Source organism: Argentina silus (genome assembly GCF_951799395.1).
Source record: "Argentina silus genome assembly, chromosome: 1".
Lineage (NCBI taxonomy): Eukaryota > Metazoa > Chordata > Actinopteri > Argentiniformes > Argentinidae > Argentina > Argentina silus.
The window spans coordinates 15292888-15314554 of record NC_139655.1 but is presented as its reverse complement, the minus strand read 5'-3'; the positions used below and the strand labels follow the sequence as shown (position 1 = coordinate 15314554).

The window sequence follows — 21667 nt, the reverse complement described above, 5'->3', positions numbered from 1 at the left end:
TTATCAAAGGTTTTACTTACGGTGACTGATGTACAGTATAGTTAATTCACTTACTAAGTGGCTTTGGATAAAACTGTCTGCTAAATGACTTAAATGTAAATATAAATGTAACTGAATTGGGTCATGAATTTAAAAAAGCATCTTGTAATTATGCCGGTCTACAAGACTCACCGGGTAGAGTTGACAGCGATTTCATGGGCTTCTTTGGTTGCTGTGGTGAGGACCTGAAACAGCTGCATCAGCACGGTGGGCAGGAACTTAACAATGACCTGAGTCTCCATGGCATGTAGGCACTGAGAGGGAGAGAGAGAGAGAGAGAGAGAGAGAGAGAGAGAGAATGAGAGAGAGAGAGGGAGAGAGAGAGAGAGAGGGAGAGAGAGGGAGAGAGAGAGAGAGAATGAGAGAGAGAGAGGGAGAGAGAGAGAGAGAGGGAGAGAGAGAGAGGGAGAGAGAGAGAGAGAGAGAGAGAGAGAGGGAGAGAGAGAATGAGAGAGAGAGAGTTAGAGAGAGAGAGAGAGAGAGAGAGAGAGAGAGAGAGGGAGAGAGAGAGAATGAGAGAGAGAATGAGAGAGAGAGGGAGAGAGAGAGAGAGAGGGAGAGAGAGAGAGGGAGAGAGAGAGAGAGAGAGAGGGAGAGAGAGAGAGAGAATGAGAGAGAGAATGAGAGAGAGAGAGTTAGAGAGAGAGAGAGAGAGAGAGAGAGAGAGAGAGAGAGGGAGAGAGAGAGTTAGAGAGAGGGAGAGAGAGAGAGAGAATGAGAGAGAGAGAGTTAGAGAGAGAGAGAGAGAGAGAGAGAGAGAGGGAAAGAGAGAGAGAGAGAGAGAGGGAGAGAGAGAGAGAGAGAGAGAGGGAAAGAGAGAGAGAATGAGAGAGAGAGAGGGAGAGAGAGAGAGAGAGAGAGAGAGGGAGAGAGAGAGAGAGAATGAGAGAGAGAGAGAGAGAGAGAGAGAGAGAATGAGAGAGAGAGAGTGAGAGAGAGAGAGAGAATGAGAGAGAGAATGAGAGAGAGAGAGGGAGAGAGAGAGAGAGAGAGAGAGAGGGAGAGAGAGAGAGAATGAGAGAGAGAGAGAGAGAGAGAGAGAGAGAGAATGAGAGAGAGAGAGTGAGAGAGAGAGAGAGAGAGAGAGAGAGAGAGAGATCATTATGTGGTGACTTGAGGACAACAATAATACAGATGTGACAGTCAGAAAAAAACCCAATACTAATATAATACTTAATGGCTATGTGAGACTCAGCAGCTCAGACACTATCAGTGACCCCCTCTCACCTTCAGATACTTGATGAGCTCTGCTGGGTTGCCCTCGGAGGCCGACCTCATCAACTGACAGTGCTGGAAGAACTTGTGGAGGTGCAGATCCTACAGAGGGAAACACACACAGCCAAACTCATTACCTTCACTGCCACAGCTTAATACACAGACCCTACACGTACATATAGAATCCTAATATGTTCTGTAAGCTCATAACATCAACTTTGAACATCCTTGAAGGACTTTGTAATTAATGTATTGCCAGAAGAACCCACGGCAAAGGCCTTAGAGCAGCAGTCAAAACTGTTTTGGTAGGGACTGCTGAGTCCTCAGCTTTGTCCCATGCTGATGAGTACGGGCTGGGCTTGAGAAGGCAGAGGGATGAGAGACATACCTGAGTGTATATTGTTGATGCTACGTGGGTCCTCACTTTAAATAGTGGCTTGGAATTTTCCACCCATTTTATATCTGGTGCACACTGTAAGAAATACAAAATAAACAGTTTAGTTGTGTTTTAGTGGTTTAGTAGATTTGAGTGTTTTTAAAAAAACAGCAAGAACCAAAAACATGTCATTTCTGTCCTGTAGTTGCTGTGTGACCTTAGATACTATAATGCAGGTTATAGTCAGGGAGGCTGATGGACGTAGAAATCGGAGGACTGGCTCATTGTATTACAGGGAATGGAAAAATAATGTATGTTTGATACCATTTCTCATTCCATTCCATGCATTACAATGAACCTGTCCTCTGGTCCCCAGCCTCCCCTGGTTACAGTACACACAGTGGAGAACCTCTCTCCTAATACCAGGTGTCTTACTTTCTTGGCATCCTGGTTCTTGTCACACAGGTAGCCAGCAGGAAGGGTGGCAGACACAGGCAGCTGGAGCTCTATAGACTGCATCCTACCATCATTCAGAAGGGGGGCCCAGGAGTAGCCCACTGCCATACAGAGGGAATCTAAGGTTAGGTTTATGTACTGTCACACACACACACACACACACACACACCCACACACACACCCACAATTACACACCTCTAGTCTTACCAAGAGACTCGACGCCCTCTCTCTTCTTGGTGTTGGCCTTGCTGCTGAACTCACAGCTGATGTGGTAAAAGGTGAAGAGGATGTGGTGCTTCTCATGCACATGGACAGGCAGCTCTATCTTTACCTGCATACATACAAGATCAACATGGACATCGAGACATCTGCATGCATTGACATTGCATACAGCTGTGTCAAACAGTCTCTAAATCTCCTTTTAAGCAAGTCACAGCATAATCCTCCTTCTGTCAGGCTACCTGCAATACATCTATGATAAGACTGAAGAGCATGGTAGAACACACAGCCAAGTCGGCCAAAGCAAACCTCCTATTATACCCACAAGGGGGCAGCAACAGAGAGTCTTAGAATTTTCTGAATGCTTGAACAAGTGCTGATGTGTCAGAGGAAATGACACAGGCATATTGACTTAGAAGAGCATCACTCTAATAAAGAAACACTATGGAGTATTAAGGATGACTTGGTGATGTGTCACTATGGATAGTGCTGACCTCTCCTTTAAGGCTTGTTGAATCTGGTCTCTTCCTGAGAAGGTACAGTAACTCACTGCCAAAGCATGTGGTGGTAAAACCAGACACTCACTCCAAATTAAGAGATCAGAGAATAAGGGGGGCTAAGATTGGTGTGTGTGTGTGTGTGTGTGTGTGTGTGTGTGTGTGTGTGTGTGTGTGTGTGTGTGTGTGTGTGTGTGTGTGTGTGTGTGTGTGTATGTGCGCTAACATGTATGTGTGTACGGTAATGTGTGTAAAGGGGACTTGGGGAGGGATTTGGGGGGTGGAGGGGCTCTAACATTAACATGCTAATCCGTATGACAGGGACCATATGGCTCCCTTTCCCATCAAAGGCCAGTGTCTGTGATGGTGTCCTGACCTGACCTCTCTCCTGCCCGCTCACTGTGTGGACGCCCGTGTGGGGGGCTCTGGATGTCTGTAATAGGAGCCTCACTCTGAGCTACATTTACAAGATTGGCACTATTTCACAAGATTAGCGCTAAGGGAGGGACTTTGGACACTTAGCCCCTGTCCAGAAACATCCCCTAACCCTTTCACCATATCCAGACACTTGTGTAGATCTGTGAGGGGATCACGTGTGTCTTACTCACCTCGTCATAGAACTCAGGGCTCTGGTTATGGTGAAGGACGGCTGCACAGGCGCTGGTGGTGAAAAGTGTCTCTCCTGGCTTTCCGTAGATGCACTGAAAACACACACGCATACGCATTACGCATATGCGCACGCACGCACACACACACACACACACACACACACACACACACACACACACACACACACAGATTTTAGACATTTGTGAGAAACAAGATGGGTGCAATCACTGACAGCTCAAAACAAATCTCACGCAAAAATGTATAATCTTGCAACACAAGCAAATCCAAAGACATACAGTATCACAGGGCAAAGGGCAAATGTCAACCTGTAGAGCCTACTGGCCAGGAGTGAGAGGACAAGTCGAGCTGCCCAAGCCCATGCATGTGATGTGGCTACCTGGACCTGACCTAGCCAAGCCCTGGGCCCACAGCCCATAGTGGGGCCTAGTGCTGAGGGTTAACCTGTCTGGAGCGCCAGCAGGTCTGGGTAATTGACACTGACAGAAGCGGGCCACAGCAAGGAGGGGAGGGGGGATAAGTCTGGTCCGGCGGTCAGTTGGGTGAAATAATGAGGATGTTAATCACATTGGTCATTCCTAATGATCAGTGCTGCCCTGAGAGGACAGAGTCTACTCTGTAAAACTGCTAGGGCCTATGAGAGTGAAGGGGGCCCTGGAATGGGCAGGGCTCAACAGAGCAGAGCTCATGAGAAGAGAAGCTAGGCCTCACCAGGAGAATCTGTTGTTTAAGATCATAGGATCATAGGATTAAATCAGTGAACAGTACCACTATGGAAACAACAGTCACTGTGCTGCATTCAGAGCCTTGCTCCCAGTGCTACAACATGTGGAAGCAAGTCTGATGTGAGTTCTGATTACCCAGTGGGAATGAGGACCCTGTCCCTGGCTAGAGAGGCTGACTGACTGGGATAATGCATGCATTACCATGAGCTCGTCCTCCCATTTCTACCTCCACCAGCCTCCTCTGGATCCTACCTACGGTAGAGTCTAGGGGAGAGGCATCCCTGTTTGTACAGCACAGAACAGAACGATCTAACACAGGTAGAACTTAGCGATGGGGCTGATTCAGAGGGATACAGTTCAGAATGTTGCAATGCAGATAGAAATGTCATGAATAGAGCAAGAACGATTAACTGTTGTCTACTCAAATCTACAGGACATATTTCTACATTAACGTTCTGTTATAGTCCATTCCTTCTGAAGAAGCCTCCTGTACTCTATGTTCCAGCTACCTGTGGTTATCAGTCCCCTGCATCAGATCCAGTGCTATGTAAAGGAAGTCTGGCTTTCCGCTGTGTTGATTAAATCTCCAGGGAGGTGTGCTGCTGCTGCTGGCCCAGACCCAGCTGTTTGTAAACACTTTATTCTGTCCGCCTGAGAAAAGACAGGGTACTGTTCAAAGCCCGTCTGTGTGTGTGTACTAATCTCTCAGTGTCTGTAGAAGCCTGTTTGAGTGCACTCAGTGTAAACGTTTCAGAGTTTCCAGTCCAAGTCTTCTATTTTTTTTTTCCCTGGTGGAAAAAAACAATTCCGTTTGATGAAGGTTTCCACCCACAAATATTTGACATGTGTGTGAGAGAGAGAGAGAGAGAGAGAGAGAGAGAGAGAGAGAGAGAGAGAGAGAGAGACTGATGGCGACCATTCATTATCTCCCCTTGCCAGCTGTAATAACCAGATTATGTGAGTCTTCTTTTCTTTCCTCTATTTCTTGGCCACTCCGCTGTACTTTGAGTAGTTTGAATTTATGAACAGTTTGTCCTCTCTCCCTCTGATGTCAGTCATTCTTATTCCATCACACGCAACCTGACATAGAACACCCAAACACTCACCTTTAAAGAGGCCGCACCGTCTTCATCAGAGTCTCTGAACTGCACACACACTAAAATGTTTCTAGCCTGGAAGACAATAAACACTTCAGTCAAACAATTCAACCAGGATAACATCGATGAGTGACCGTGCTCAAAACATATTGACTCCGACTGAACCAACTGCCTAATATGTGCAATCTGCAATCCATGTTACTGCTTTTCATACACTGATTTTCAGACAAATCCCCTCCTCAACCCCACCCCAGCTCACCTTGGCGAAGGTCTTCTGGTTGTCGTATTTGAGCTGCTGGGGGTAGATGTAGAGGTGGTTCTTGTAGGCAGTGAAGGGGTAGTTGTACTTGGCTTCCTCAGGGAGGAACTCCTCCATCTCCACAGAGACCCTCTCACAGTCCTCCTCAAAGGGCTTGACGGGGATGTAAGAGGAGGTGACTGTGTCTGGGGGGAGGAGGGGGGTTGTTAACACCATCAACACCATTAGTTCGTTAATAAGCCACAAATGAATCTAAACAGTGTATTAACTCAATACAGTTGTTGTATTCCAGGCCGTCTTCATAGCCGTCACCAGATCAGCACGGCACCTGGAAAAATGTTTAATATCTCTAAAACCACACCAATATGATATATCAACCTGCTGATCTACACAGCCTGACTGCTTTGAAGACAGTCTGGAACACAACCAGCATCACTCTGCCTAACCAAGCAGCAGACTAGGGAAACATAGTGTTAAATAGCTAAATACAACTGAAATGTGAACGCAATAAGAACTGCACTGGACAAACAGCTGTGTAACTGTCTTTAATCTAAAGTAACCCCCACAGCCCTACAATGCAAATGATGGTTCAATAAGGTCATGTAAAGGGGGGAGTACACTATATACTGTAGCTAAAGAAAACCACACACTTGAGAAGTCTGGAGGCACACACTCGATGGTGACATTCAGCTGTCCAGGGATAGTCTGCAGCTTGCTCTTCTCAGGCCTGCAGGGGGACAGTGAGAGTTAGAACAGTGCAGCTAGTGCATGTTAGTAAGACTCTACCACTACATGGAGCTGGTTTGATAGAGTTATTCAGAGCATACATCGTTTCCCCAGAGAAGCCCTCATTGAATACTCTATACATTATAATATTATATAAAATATGTATATACTGTACTTGTATATATTATGTTACATATAACTATAGTATAAGTAGGCATGCAGAATATACAATAGACACTGCACAGACAGAGAGAGTACGGCACACTTAAGTCTAAACAGTCATACAGTCACAATACGTGTATGTACTGAACCGCCCGTTCACAGTCACATGTCTTACTGACGACTCACTTCCTGATATCAGCCAGCAGCTTGATGAGGTCATCAGTGGAGATCTTACTGCTGTCCTGGCGGTAAAGAGGAGAGAACTTGCCGTCCATGTCCAGACTGCCCTGGGCATCTTTAAACACCTGCCTGAAGAAACAAAGGCTCATATTTAAACTGGTGTGACGTGTGAGGAGGATACAGTATATACAGTTTTTGTGTGATGACTCAGGAAGACGTACATCGTAATAAAAATTATTATTAATAAATATAAATATCAAGCTAGTTGAAATGCTAATAAACCGTCATGACTTGAGGCAAGTAAACATGACGTGATACATTCTATCTAATGTATGGATATATGAGTAATCATAAGTTACTTGGCGGCCCAGGCAAAGGGCATCTTATATTGGCCCAGTCGTTGGCACATCTGCTTGGCAGCCTTCAACACCTTCTGGGCAGTCTGGAGGAACACACGTACAGTACACACACAAACACAGGCAGAGTACCGGTAAGACCATTTCCAAATATTAAAAACAATAATAAGGTAATACACAGGTAATAACAAGGGGTTTCATGAGTTATAACAATGTCATCATTTCACAAGTAACTACAGTATGGACTAAAACAGACCGAAACATGGGCAATACTTCACAAGATCTTCAATGCAAAAACAACCCAGCTGAAAGTTGTATCAATGTTTGTGTCTATCTGGGCATGTCTATCTGTGAGGGGTGGTCTATTAACAACAGTGAGGTGAGACAGAGCAGAGCAGTCAGTGGAGGAGGACCTTGTTGACGTCGGAGGTCTTGATGTAGGGCTCAGCACAGTGGGTGATGCCGTTCTGGAGAACCTTCTCCACTCTGGCCACCAGGAAGATGTCAGCATGGGGGTTGGTCACTGAGAATATACCCTGGAGAAGACAGACATGGAGGAAGGGGAGGCTGTGATCACAATAGTCAGTCAGAGTCTCTCTTGTCTCCTCTGCCCAGGGAATATACTGTAGGCTAGCCTTGGGAGAATAGATAGATAAAGAGATGAGTTTGTTTGATGTTCCTCATCACCCTTCCCTGTGTATTTAGTCTGCGTGTTCCCCTGTCTCTATACCAGTTTGTGTTTGTACCTTGTGTCAAGCGTTCCAGCGATGTTTCATTGTGTTGAGCATTCCTTTTTATTTTGATCTCTGATAGTGTTTCTGACTTTGCTTTTTTCCTACCCCCTTCCTGGATTATCTGCCTACCTATTGACTGCCTACCTGTCAATAGGTAGGAACCTTTTTTGATAGTAAAGACTATTCTATTGATTTTAAGTTTTTGTCTCCGAGACGTGCATTTGAGTCCTCTGCCTAAGTACTCCAGTCATTACAGTATGTATATAGTAGCATATATATAGGATGCCAAATATTGTCAGCTTTGGGCGGATTCAAACAGAGTGTGCAATGTGGATATTCCTCTTTTCCCTGTTTGAGAGCGTGGCACATGATCTGTTCTATGTAGAGGTAGTTAGTCAAGTGAGAGTTTATCCACTGCAACATCATGCCTTTGTGCTGGGAAATGGCTGTTGTTAGAGGCTGAAGCCAAAATAGAACTATTTTTGGGTCAGTGAGATGAGGCCAACCGCGGTTCACAGTATGTTCACATGCACACACAAACACACACACACACACACACACACGTAAAAACGAGGCCAATGAGGCCAACCGTGGTTCACAGTGTGTTCACACGCACACACACGCACACACACACACACACACACACACACACACACACACACACACACACACACACACACACACACACACGTAAAAACATTCTCTTCCTGGGAGTGGCACTACTTCAGAGAGTAGAGGAAGACATCAGAAGTCATTTGGAATAGGCCAACATAAATAATGCAGCAGACACAAGCAGCACTATGAATGACTTACTGTAAATGACTCACTTGAAGCCTACTGCATTGAGTGAGCATTCAATTGCACTGGCTCATGATGTCTGCGACAAAAACAGATCTAGATTGAACATTCCCTTTAAATAACTCTATAACTGGCAGAGAGAAATGGAGAGAGAGAGAGAAATGGAGAGAGAGAGAGAAATGGAGAGAGAGAGAGATGAATCAGGGACCTGGCTGCAGTGAGAGTGTGAGACAGCCAGTGACACACCCAACAGTCACTTCCTGAGTGGGAGTGCTGTTAAGGGCAGGAGAGAGGAGGGCTGGAGTATAAGGCTGTCCTTGGACTACACCCAAACTGCACTTCAATTACACTGTAGTCTCCCAATCTATAATCAGTCAGAGATCACAAAGGTGTATCTCTGTCTCAGTGCTCCTCTAGACCTATAGTGCAGTAGCCAGTGTGTTTCTGTGTCTACAGTACAACCATCATTCCACCAATGTTTTGATTCATGATTCTATTCTATCCATTGCTAACGCAATATAAGGAGTTTTCACATATTGCTTATGAAGACACTATCTGCTGCTGTTCGCAATTACTCAATTACAGAAGGAAAAGTAATGAGAAGTAAAGGTTAACTAACTCAACGTTGGACCTTTGAGATACGGTATGAAACACAGTAGTGACAGTAGTGAATGTCTGGTCTAAATCCAACAATGTTCTATGGAAACCTGTACACTTCCAACAACTGAGCCTGCGGTAGCAGCAAACACATGATGAACCACAGCCTTACAGTACAAAACATACACTATGTATTACTGCATCTCAATAAGCGTTGAATAAAGGGAGAAAATCTATTGAATCATACTAATCACATGCATGTGCACAGAGCTAGAGATACAGTGTCTTCATTTCCTCTGAGTCAGCAGAATCCCCCAAGCTCAGAGGCAGCGAGGGAAATGAGGAGAATCAGTCAACTGGTCACATCTTCCTGCCAGCCCAGTTGCAGAATGGGAGTGTTTGGAAATGCATGGATGTGCAGTCTTATGACACGTCATCGACTAGCTGCTGCTCTCCTGGTGTGAGGGGAGAGGACAGCCAGGGCCAGGCAGCGCTGACGACAACACCTTGTCTCGTCCTGACTGGGGAGGTTTCCTCTCAGGGTGTGTCTAGTTACTAGCCACTGACTGGTCCAAGGAGATCACTAAAAGAAGCTATAACGTTCTGTATAGTACGAACAAAACAATCTATCTACAGCTCCTGTTTCAACAACTTCTATTCTCAGAAGTTACATGAGATAATGAAGAGGCTTATTGTTCAATTGACAATCGCAGCTTAGATCTCGTGACATAACTCCCAACTGTTTAGCAACAGTACAAGAGTGTTACCTATTCAAGTGTACACACAATCCTCCTTCCTTTTAAGTCTGAATAGTTGATAAGGGCATTGCAGAATTGTGGAGAATTTAGGTCACCATGGTCCTACCTGAGTGGGGAAGCTCAGTAGAGACTCAGACACCCTCTGGAGGATGGGCAGGCAGTTCCCTTTCCCTCCATCTCCATTCACACCCCCCCCTCCTCCTCCTCCTCCTCCTCCTCCTCCATCCCCTCCTCCTCCCTCTGTGTCTGAGGAAGGGGAGAGCTGGCTGGAGCTCTCCGTCAGCATCTCTCTCACACAGGCAGGGTTCAGGTCCACATGGAAGTCAGCTGAGATCTTACAGCTCTTAGACACATCAAACAGCGCCAGGCTGATGAAGAACGGCTCCACCTGGAGATGGGAGAGAGGGTGTTGTTAGTGTGTGGATGTGCGTGTGAGTGTTTGCGTGTGCAGGTACACACATACTATAGCTTGATGTGTATGACTGTGCACTTGTGCTACGCATGATGGACGGGCCCCAGTCCTTCCAGGAACCATTAAGCCTATCTGAGTTGGAGAGGGGGGGAGGAGGGGTGCAACGACTCCCCAACCACACAAATGTCGGCCAACATCTTTTCCCTGCTCCCTATAAATGCTCCACTGGGCATGGAGATATCCATCACTGTGTTTCATGACTAGAATAATCCATTCTGAAGGAGGGAGCACTCAGTAGGGTCTGCTCTGTACTGCGGCCTCATGCCAGATACATTTACATTAATCTCACACTGTAGAATCCAAACAAAATTCCTCACAAGCTCCATATGTACATTAATGCTGGTCATCATTTGGGGGCTTTACTGTGTTGAAGTGAATAAAATGTGCTGTACTCTGTGTTAAAATATAAATGCTTGAAACTTGGATCATCATTATGACCCTTTTGATCAAACTACACAGACACAACACTATTATTATTATTAAAATAAAAAAAACATAATAAAACAAATGTTTCCTCTGTTGGTTTTCGGTCTGTCGCATTGTGTTGTATGTAAGAAAACATGAGCACATGTCGTCATCCTTCCCCATGGTCCCAGTGAGTGCTGCTGTGACCTACGTTGGTAAGGACCCCGTCCCCCTTCTCACTGACACAGCCCTGCAGACTGAAGGTCAGGTCGTGGCAGCTGACCGCGATACGCCGGCCGAAGCGCTCCTCAAATGGCTTAACGTCAGGCTCGATGCCTGAGAAGTCCAGCCTCTGGAGAGGGGAGGAAGGAGGGGAGAAGGAGGAGAGAGGATGAAGAAGAAAGGGGGAGAAAGGAATGGTGGTTAGGTCAGCTTCTGGCATCTATCTCCAAGGAAACCTCATTGAGTGTGTGTACGCAGTAATTTGCTCTCTAATTCAGACACTTAATGGGAGTGGAGCCAGGGCCCTGACTCTGAGACGGCACACAGACTGTCTTTATCTACCAACTTATCCTGAATCAAATTACACTCCTGGCTGTGCCCTTGTCTATATACAGTACATTATGCAATGGTTTGATCAGAAAAAACGGTGTTCGGTCGAGAGACGTTCAAAGCCGTGCTTTATTCACTGATAAAGTAACAGCTATGATGCGTTGAATTACAAAGATTTGTTTATCACGTTACCTTGACAAGAGTGGTAGTTTTTAGAACTATATTTATGAGTGCGTGGCAGAAACCACCACAATCTATCACAAATGAAATACTTAAGGCGTTGTTTTCTTCTCACAATTCTCAGTTTTGTTTTGTAACCGTTGTATAAAATAAATAAGGCACTCAAGTCTGTGCTTTATCGTGATTAACTTGACTTTATTCACGATAAAGCATGGACTCTTGTGCCTTATTGATAAAGTATATTTATCTCTTTCAATGTTTTTATTATTTTCCTTTATATTGGGCAAACACTCATAGATAGTACCGTATATTTATGGGCAGATCTGTTGAAAACCTTCCAACAAATATGTCTATAAACTATATGTCTGTAGATGTACTGAATATTTGTTTTCATACATTTGAACACAATGCACGATTAGAATGGTACAGTGGAAACATCATTGAGTGCCCTAACCTGTGTTTCAGGGTCCAGCGAGAACAGCTTTTGTCTCCCTTCGTTCCTGTTCATTTTATTGAGCTGGTCTGTTTCCCGGGCGTACTGCAGAGAGGAGAGAGAGAGAGACAAAGAAAACCCCTCAGGTCAGAGAGCTCTCTATAGAGACCTGCATACCTCTCCTCTCTCTCTCATACCATCCAGCCTCACAGTTAAACAAGTCTTTTATATGGAGAGAGGAGAGAGAGCTGGGGCATCTCAGAGCAGACAGACAGACAGACAGACAGACAGACAAACAGACAGAGAACAGAGCAGAGCAGAGCAGAGCAGAGCAGACAGACAGACAGACAGACAGACAGACAGACAGACAGACAGACAGACAGAGCAGACAGACAGTAAAAGCCTCTTCACACAAAGACAGGTCTCTTTGTTCTCAGTGTGCAGCTCTGGGTTTCTAGGCACATGAAAGCAGTGTGGTCTCTATGGTATCAACACACTGCTGTTCTGCCAGGTCAGGCTAAGAGGATGTACAGTACAGTCGTGGCCGAGGGCAGACAGAGGAGCTGAGCATCATATATAGTATACATGCCAGCTGGACACATTCAGAACAATGTCATTCTGTCTACTGTAGCTCCATTCCTATTACTTTTACAATGTTAAATGTTACACCATAGTAAATTAATTAAAGAGTCACACACAGTAGCATCTCAGAGTGGCATCTATTCTACACACACAGATTATTCATCAGCATCTTCATAAATAGACACAGGAAAGAAGATACATTTCCCTTTCAGACAGTTCACGTAATACAACACACACTTCCTTCAGGAAAGCATGGTTACATTCAGGACTAGATGTTTTATTTCCTCACAGTATAGATATCAATAGATCAATGTGAATCCACTGTGGTGACACTGATGTTAAAAGATGCTACCTTCATGAGTTCAGGGTGCAGACTCCTCCCAAGACTCTCCAGCAGGGTCTCTCCTTTCCCCTGGCTGCTGGTGTCCTCATCTGATTGGACAAGAGTGATGTCAGTCAAAAAGCATGTTGACCACACTTCACTGGTATGAATCCAATAACATGTGATGTAATGGAAGTTATGTGACATCCGATATTCTGCACAATAAACACATTTGGGAACATATGTAATAGGTTGTTGCAGTGTGCAAATTCTTCCCTTTTGCGGGTGAAATTGTCATGCTTAGAGCACCAGCACAAAGTCGTTGGTTGTGTGGTATGGTATTTTCTGCTCATATCAAGTTGTATGGTGTTCTACTGAGCTGACGGAGGCATTTCCTCTAAATGCATCTTTTGCATCTTTAGCCTTTAGCCTGCCTTCAATGCACTGCAGCGGGACTGGGGACTGGGGACTGGGGACTGGGGACTGGGGACTGGGGACTGGGGACTGGGGACTGGGGACTGGGGACGGGCCAGAACAACTCCCATAGCTTTCAGCTGGCTCTCCAAATATCTCAGCATCTCAGAGACACTTGGACAAATATTAGTTTTCAGAGGGCCTTTTGTGGAGGGTCTAACATAATGGAAAATGAATGCCCCCCAACTGTGAAATGTTTAACAGGCTGTGCACACACACGCACACACCCTCATTGTGTAACAATATCTAGCATTCCTCCACCCTTTCAATGGTCAGTTCATAGTTCACAATAACTTCCCCTTATGAAAACAAACAATTACAAAGAATTTTGAGAAAGGAACTTAATCAGAGGATGATGAATCAACTGGAGAAGACAAGCAATAAGATGCTGTTCTATGTTTACAAACTGGTGTGTACAGCATGAGGCCCTCAGGCCTGAGGTGTCTGTGAATGAAAACTATGACTAGAAAAATTCCTTTTTCCTGGAGGAGTGTGTTGACACTCAGATGGTCAGGAAAGTGCTGACTGCTCCACAGACAGTGGTGACAGGCTATTGCTACAATGCAGCATTTTAATATGTCATAACAAGGTCTCAGGTCTAATCTCAGGGTATTCATGAAGAGGGATTACGATATCTTCAACCTTCACTACTTCAGTCTTCACTTCTTAAGAGGTTAGAAATAGAACCATTACTTCAGTCACAGAGGTTAAAAATAGAACCTGATGTCACATTCATCTAACATGTAAAGCCTATCGCACAAACTGTGGCGTTGCTGCAGGCATAACAGCAGGAGTGGACTAGTCAAATAGTTATTTAACTGTAGTTGTTTGTTCTTGTGTGTGTGTGTGTGTGTGTGTGTGTGTACAACTTCCTCCATCCTCACCCAGGGCACAGTCGAGGGGATCTCCTCCGTTCCTCCTGTCCTGTCCTCCCTCGGTGCTGCTCTGCAGGACTTGTTTCAGAGTGACCACCCACTCCTCCATCTCTGCCTCACTGTCCGCAGCCAGGAAGTGGCTGTAGCGCTCCTGCATCTTCAGCTCAAAGCCGTTACGACGCATCTTTGGGCACTAGGGGAGAGAACAGAGGCTTGGTTGGAGTCACTGGCAGGTTTATGGACCAACAAATAGCATAAAAATAGCATAAATATATGAATGGGGGAACAATATACAACAATACCAACGTCGTGGAGGTGATTTGGAATCAGTCTTGTGACAAGTTAGCCCTGCCTGAGACATATAAACTCAAGTGCCACCCTCAGACCTTGAGAATGTCCTCTTGGCATAGTGGTGCAGTAGACATTTGTGTCTTCCACGTGGGGGACCGTGGTTCAAACCTCACCGAACCTCACATATAGTAGATACATGTTAATTACTATGGAATGAAATGTGTCAATAACAAAGTAAGTAAGCACCCTCAGTCTTTAGTCCTTCAAACATTATACACTTTTAACACACAGAGTCTGTGTGCAGTGTAACTCGTTTTGCATAATCAACAGCCACAGAGATAAAAGTGCTCTAACCTTTCTCATTACAGCACTACACAGAAATCAATCTCATTCAGAACCTCCTCCAGGCTTTCATCCATCCCAGCAAAAGCTTCCTGGCAGCCTGTCCCGCCACCGCAGGCCTGTTTCAGGTACAGCTTCCTGGCAGCCTGTCCCGCCACCACAGCCCTGTCTCAGGTACAGCACCACTCAGTGCCAAGACTCAGCTCAGCAGTCTCTCTCTCTCTCTCTCATTTAGGCTACACAAAAAGTCAATGGAATGCAGTAAAATCATCCAATCGAACCCCTCCACCCTCTTAAAGCACCTGAAGCGTGGCAGAGGTAGCAGTAGGAAACGGGTCCTGATTTTCACAAGGGTGAGAGCCCTTGTCAAAAAACCGACCTGCATGGTAGTCGCAGTGGGATATTTCCCAAAGGGATCCTATTTTACTGAGAACATTTAACTACAATTGTGAGTAGTTTTCCTGTGCTGGCCATAATAAGTCTTCATACTTATGTACTGGGGGAATATTTATTAGTAGTTGTTGTGGAACAAGCCTGATTCAGTTAGCTGCCATCTCTGCCTCATGCTAAAGACCCAAGATTAGCAATGAATTCTATTAGCAACGATTATCACAGTCCTCATTATGCAGCAGGCAGGAAGAGAGGAAGTCTACCATCTACAGACGAAACAGTATATCTACATTTATCTGTCTCAACACACTCTTGATGGGCTCTTATATAAGACAGTGGTCTGTTCAAATAACACTTTTAGAACAAGGCCCAACCTAAGACAGAGATCATTTCCTCTTCAACAAAGACCTGACATGATGTTGTATAAATGACATGAGTCAAGGTGGGATCAGGTCACCTGGATGACATCAATGCAGGAGTCCAGGTAGATGGATCCTTTGGTGTCTTTGCAGTTCTTCTCATCCTTGTAGGAGTTGAGAATGTAGGAGCCATCAGGCAGCTGGGACAGGTAGAAATATCTCCTCTTGAACACCTGAAAGACACCAGCAGTAGTCTAATAGTGTACTAATATTGCAGTATCATTATCCTATTAGATTATCCTAGTAGAGGTGGGCAAATCTGTTAGTGTGCATCTAGTATTGTGCCCATCTATTGGTGTTACAGTGGGTGAGAAGTATGCAATGTAGGTCTAAGCTACGGAATAATGGTTCTTCTATAGTGTTGTGCTTGGAAGTTGTGTGCATGGCAAGGCTGGTGAGTGGTGGTTGTGACTTACCTTCATGGAGACAGACAGGCTGCTGTTGATGTTGGCTTTCTGCAGCCAGCCCTGCTTCATGATGCCTCCCCTCTGAGAGCACAGGGACGACGAGTCCTGACACACACACACACACACACACACACACACACACACACAGACACACACACACACACACACACACACACACACACACACACACACACAGGAGGGTTAGCACTGTGAGGTTTACTTTGCAATTATTAAAATACACTCACTCACTCACAAACGTGCTTACACATAGACATGTGTTTACATGTGTTTACACACATACATAAACATAAACAAACAATTGACAAACAATGACACTCACATAGACAACTGGTGTTGATAATAACTCCTGGGTCTGACAGACGCACATTGTGCACCCTATCCACACTCACTGTGGAGAGACTGTCTCTGCTTCCCATGATCGGGTCTGAATCATTTAACCCCACCATCACAGTTCAGCTCAATTCATCTCCTCTGCAGTGTGAGAACCACCATGGGACCATTCATCACCACTTACCACACCAACATCCATCACGAGGGACAGCCTCTCAACACACACACACACACACACCAAATATGTATCACATTGGACAGAAGCAAATCATTTACTGCAAGGACAGGAGACATGAATGCATAGGATATGCTGTTCTGCACACACACACACACACACACACGCACACACACACACACACACACACACACACTCACAGACACACACACACACACACACACACACACACACACACACACACACACACACGCACACACACACACACACACACACACACACACACTCACACACACACACACACACAAGCCCTAATCACATTAAATTGCCACTCTGTCCTCTGCGCTCGTCCGATGTTTGCGTGAGCCTGTCTCCAGCTACGTCCTCTAATGTAATTGGCTGAGAGCTCTCTCTCACCCCTCCCTCGTTCTGAGTGGCACTCGGAGACGGAGGGATCGACCAACCCCACCATTCCCCATCTCCTCCCCACCATTTCCCAATCTCCCTGATTGCATTATCATTGATTAATTCTTATGATTATTCCTCAACGTTCTCTTCTCCCGGAGGACAAGGGTATAAAAGGCACACTCAGATGAAAGGACTATAAAGGTATACATGGATCTATGAGTGATACCATTACTGCTCCATCTGAGAAAAGCCCAGGCTGGGAAAGGACACAGTAAGTCATGTAATCCTAGACAGGCTATTTAAGTAAGGAGCGATGGCCTCTGCTCCCTGCCCTGCCCTCCCCATCAGAGGAATATGGCAGCATTTATTTTCCTTCAATTACAGCCCTTTTTCTCTCTAAGTTTATCCACATCCGGCTGGGGGGGGTTGATGGGGGGCTATTTATAGATACTGGAGCTCTGGTTTCACTGCTGGGACTCACAGGGGCGTGTCTCTGGCCTGACTACAGGCGGACTACGGACTATACAGCTGGACGTCCACTCACCCACACTACAACGACAGAGGGAGGACAAGGTTTCTTAATAGACAGTACAGTATCTGGGTGCATTGTTGTATTGTTGTAATATGCATGTGTATCTTCTTAAATACTTGTCTGGGTGCAACATGTTCATCTAAGCGTGCCCCACAGTATCAAATAGACTGACATGCACAACAACTTTCTCTGTGACTGACCATCACAGTCCTCCTCATCAAGCAATGCTTAGCTTCATGATTCCATGGCAAAGGGGCATTTTCAGACATCATGACCAACACCTAGTGTCGCCAGCAGCCATAATGGGCATGAGCTGACCCACCCTACAGAAGACCCAGGTGTCAATAGGAGACCACTCACCATCCCATAATCAATGTCTCTGGTCTAACGCCCCCCCCCCCCCCCCCCCCCACTCACCTCATTGGCGTCTTCATCGATCTCAAACACGTGAGCCGGCAGCTTGTCTGTCTTCAGGCCCTTGCTGTGTAAACATGTGTGAGAGGGTTGTTGTGTGTCAGGCAACCCAGATCTAGTATCTATTTTCAATAAATCAGCCCCCCTCCTCCTACAGTGTCTACTGTACCTCCCCTCTGGTCATCCCAGTCCTGCTTCTATCAAAGGCTTTGTATCAGAGAGACTTACCTAGGGAGCATGCGGAAATCACCAGAGTAGGCTTCGTATTTGAAGTTGATCACGTGCCAGTCTGTGTTGTATGTCTTGATGCACTGCCAGACAGGTTAACACAGAGCTTAGTTAGAACATTACAGCACTATCATGCCAGAAAAGTGATCTAACTGCACATAGATCATTCCTATTACGCTATGTATATTTGCGTTCAGTTCAATAGTAACTTGAACACCACTCAAAACAAAACTAGTGGAGCACATATCTGGAGCCAGGCTTATGGCGGCGCCTCTACATGCCACAAAAGTGATGTCACTGCACACCCTCTAGTGTAGATCTTTCCCACCACAGTGTGTCATGGTTAAGTGTGTGTGTGCTACCAGTTCTAGGTTGTATGAGTTCTCTCTCTGTAGTGTGTTTAGAACTGTACCTCTTTGGCAAACAGGCTCCTGGCTTCCCTCTCAGCGTTCTGGGGGACTGATGGAACCACGGTTCTCCTCTGGCGGGAGATCTGGGACTCCTACACATGGAGACACACATCAGAGCCAGAGGGTTTCTTAGTCTTAGGATGGGAACAATGGGACAGTGCTTCATGCTTCTGAACAGAACCACATGTGTTTGAATCAGGCCCAATAAACTGTCTGAGACCGAGTTTGGTTGGACTGGATTGGGTTAGATCAGTTGGATTGACCAATAAATATTTAACACTAAGCAGGGAGACGTGGCTGTGTGTGTTGTTGGGGGTTGAACTGCTGATTTATTATGGGAAACTTGTTATAGAAAGTGGATTTTTACAGCGATGAGAACACCTTCCCTGAGCAGAGTCACGTCTTCTATATAGAACTTGCTGATCTTGCTGTCTATGTACAGCAAACCACAGAGTACAGCTTTTCCTCTTCTTCACACTACATTGCTGGGTGGCATTCAAACCAGTGTTTCTAGGAGCATATTCACAAGAGTGTGTAAGTCTGGTCTGTATGTTCTCTAATACAATATACATGTTTTATAACTGTGTTGTTTCTTGAGACTATTTAAAAGAATATCCTGTATGCTCTCCAGTAAAACAATGAAACATTGAACATTGAACACATAAATGTGTTTTTTGTTTCATGTCATTCAGGACAGTGACTATGCATTTGATTCTATATGCATGTGACCCAGGGTGAGTGTTGTGGTCCAGAGGGGGAGATCTTAGCTGGACAGACTCACAGAGACATCATCGACAGGGCAGAGCAGCAGGTCCCTGTGGGGGTCACTGTGGATCTGGGCCTTTCTCTGGAACACCACATTCTCATAGTCCAGCGGCTCGATGATCTTGGGCTGCTCCTGTAGTATTATGTACAGTACATTGGTTATAAAATGAAATAGCCTGAATGTACATACACACACACACACACACACACACACACACACACACACACACACACACACACACACACATACAAAGACAAAGACACAGGCACACAGGAACACACACACACACACACACACACACACACACACACACACACACACACACACACACACACACACACACACACACAGGGACAAAACTGAACAGTGGATGAGATGTTCCAAACTGCAAATGATGTTTTATCATTCATCTCAATCCCTCACCGGTCACCACAAATCAAACTGAAATAGGCTTCATTCAACACTGTAACCTTCACAACAAACATAAAACCAAAGTGCAGATCTGCCCTGTGGGTACAGAACGTCAAGGGGCTGTGGATCCAGTCCAAAGAGACTGAGGTTTCTGAGCTCTCTCAGCATGATGACACTGTGTTAAGGCACGGTGCGTTTCAGCTTTCACTGTCTGGGCACCGGTTCAGATGCCGACGCTGGAAAACATGACCTCTTCCCACCTGATCTGTTATGGTGTGTTAGAGCTTTTGAACGGTGTGACAGGAGCGCTACACAACCCTACAGCCCCTGAACGTGAAGAACCACAGAGGTTAGAGAGCAGAGAGAGAAAGAGTCACAAAGTTCAGAGGACGGCTCCAGAGCAGAAAGGCGGGGGAGGAGTGTGTGAGAGAGGGCTTAGATGACAAGCGAAAGAGAGGAAGGGGATAAGGAGAAAGAGGTGGAGGAGAGAGAATGTGTGTGTGTGTGTGTGTGTGTGTGTGCGAGAGAGAGAGCGAGAGGGAGAGAGGGTGAGAAAAAGAGAGAGAGAGCGTGTGGACAAAAAGATTAGGGGTGACTGGAGGAGAATTTTTGAGCAGCTGGAGGATCACTCAAAGGTTGAGAAGATTTGGAACAGCACAGTAGTTCTAATGCCTTTTGGGGGTCAAGTCCAGCACTGCTTACATCACAGGTTACTTAGCCCCTCAATAGAACTCCTCTGGAGTAGGGAGTACATTGAATGAAACAGCCTTTGACCTTAGGTCCTACTACTGTTTATTTTTTCTACTTCAATGAGTTAGTTTAGAGGGGGGTTGCAGTGGGTGAACATTAGTTAGACTGCAGCTTAGAGCAGGAGTTACAGCCTCGTCAGCTACTGAAGAGTCCCTCGGTTTAACATGTTACTCTGCGATATAAAATCACAAATCAAAGATGGCTGCTCATGCACATCTCTGCTGGAACATCATAACATCCTGTTCCGAGTTTCATAGAGAAGTAAGTGATTTCATATACCATGTTTCCAGACAACTGAAACAGAAAACACCACCTCAGACCAACCGTCTTGTGACTCTGTTTCTGCCTAGGGCAAAGCAACTAGGGAAAATCAATAATTAATTAAAAAGAGCAAGGTTCAGCAAAATCTATGCACTGAGGATGGTAATATAGAACAAGCACAATAATAATCATAATAATAATCATAAGACTAGTGGGCCATTTTCAATGCAATTTGTATGCAGCCTGTGTTATGTATGGGGGATATACAGTATCTAGGATCATCTTAAAAAGACCCTTGCAGCAGTGTCTACAAACAACCTCATCCTACTCCTCCTGCACAGCCAGTGATCAAGGACAGTGGTAAAAGTCTCAAGGGAGTGGAAACGTGGCAGGCCCTTTCAAAGACACAAACAATGCATGAAACCTATGCATGCAAACTCATTATACACATCCACACACTTTACTTTATCTCTTACTATCTTTCTCTCTCTGACTGTGACACTCACCACATCACCTAGGCCTATACAGTACACATGGTAAACAACCTAGGGTCTCACAGTGGGCTTGGCCCTGCACGTTCAACACATGACTTTCAACAGGCCTGCCTGCACCCAGCAGCGCACATCAGCTTCCTGTCATGTGCAAGAGGCAGGGGAGCGGCGGAACCACAGAGCCAGAAGCTACAGCAGCGGAACACAGTCTCGTTGCAACACTGATCGTATTACAGCCACAGAGAGAGAGAGAGGGAGAGAGAGAGAGAGAGAGAGAGAGAGAGAGAGAGAGAGAGAGAGAGAGAGAGAGGGAGAGAGAGAGAGAGCGGGGGAATCAGAGAAAGGGACAGTAAGAGGGGGTGGGGGAGGGAGAAAGAGGGAGATGGGGAGAGAAAGTGTGTGTGTGAGAGAGAGAGAGAGAGAGAGAGAGAGGGAGAGAGAGAGTGGGGGAATCAGAGAAAGGGACAGTAAGAGGGGGTGGGGGAGGGAGAAAGAGGGAGATGGG

At 45.6% G+C, this 21667-nt stretch overlaps 1 protein-coding gene across 1 annotated transcript in view; it reads right to left on the bottom strand.

The window, feature by feature from the left end:
- Positions 1-21667, bottom strand: part of dock11 (dedicator of cytokinesis 11) — a gene marked incomplete at its 5' end in the record, with an annotated part of 57606 nt that overhangs the window by 33130 nt on the left and 2809 nt on the right. Inside the window, 23 exons of the mRNA XM_083682868.1 lie at positions 172-293; positions 1267-1356; positions 1643-1726; positions 2066-2187; positions 2294-2417; positions 3411-3503; positions 5261-5326; positions 5511-5695; positions 6161-6237; positions 6585-6707; positions 6938-7020; positions 7348-7470; positions 9928-10209; positions 10910-11050; positions 11885-11968; positions 12798-12877; positions 14126-14309; positions 15597-15731; positions 15975-16070; positions 17849-17912; positions 18074-18156; positions 18486-18575; positions 19265-19381. Of these exons, the coding sequence (XP_083538994.1) occupies positions 172-293; positions 1267-1356; positions 1643-1726; positions 2066-2187; positions 2294-2417; positions 3411-3503; positions 5261-5326; positions 5511-5695; positions 6161-6237; positions 6585-6707; positions 6938-7020; positions 7348-7470; positions 9928-10209; positions 10910-11050; positions 11885-11968; positions 12798-12877; positions 14126-14309; positions 15597-15731; positions 15975-16070; positions 17849-17912; positions 18074-18156; positions 18486-18575; positions 19265-19381 (2648 nt within the window). The remainder of the gene's footprint in view (positions 1-171; positions 294-1266; positions 1357-1642; positions 1727-2065; positions 2188-2293; positions 2418-3410; positions 3504-5260; positions 5327-5510; positions 5696-6160; positions 6238-6584; positions 6708-6937; positions 7021-7347; positions 7471-9927; positions 10210-10909; positions 11051-11884; positions 11969-12797; positions 12878-14125; positions 14310-15596; positions 15732-15974; positions 16071-17848; positions 17913-18073; positions 18157-18485; positions 18576-19264; positions 19382-21667) is intronic.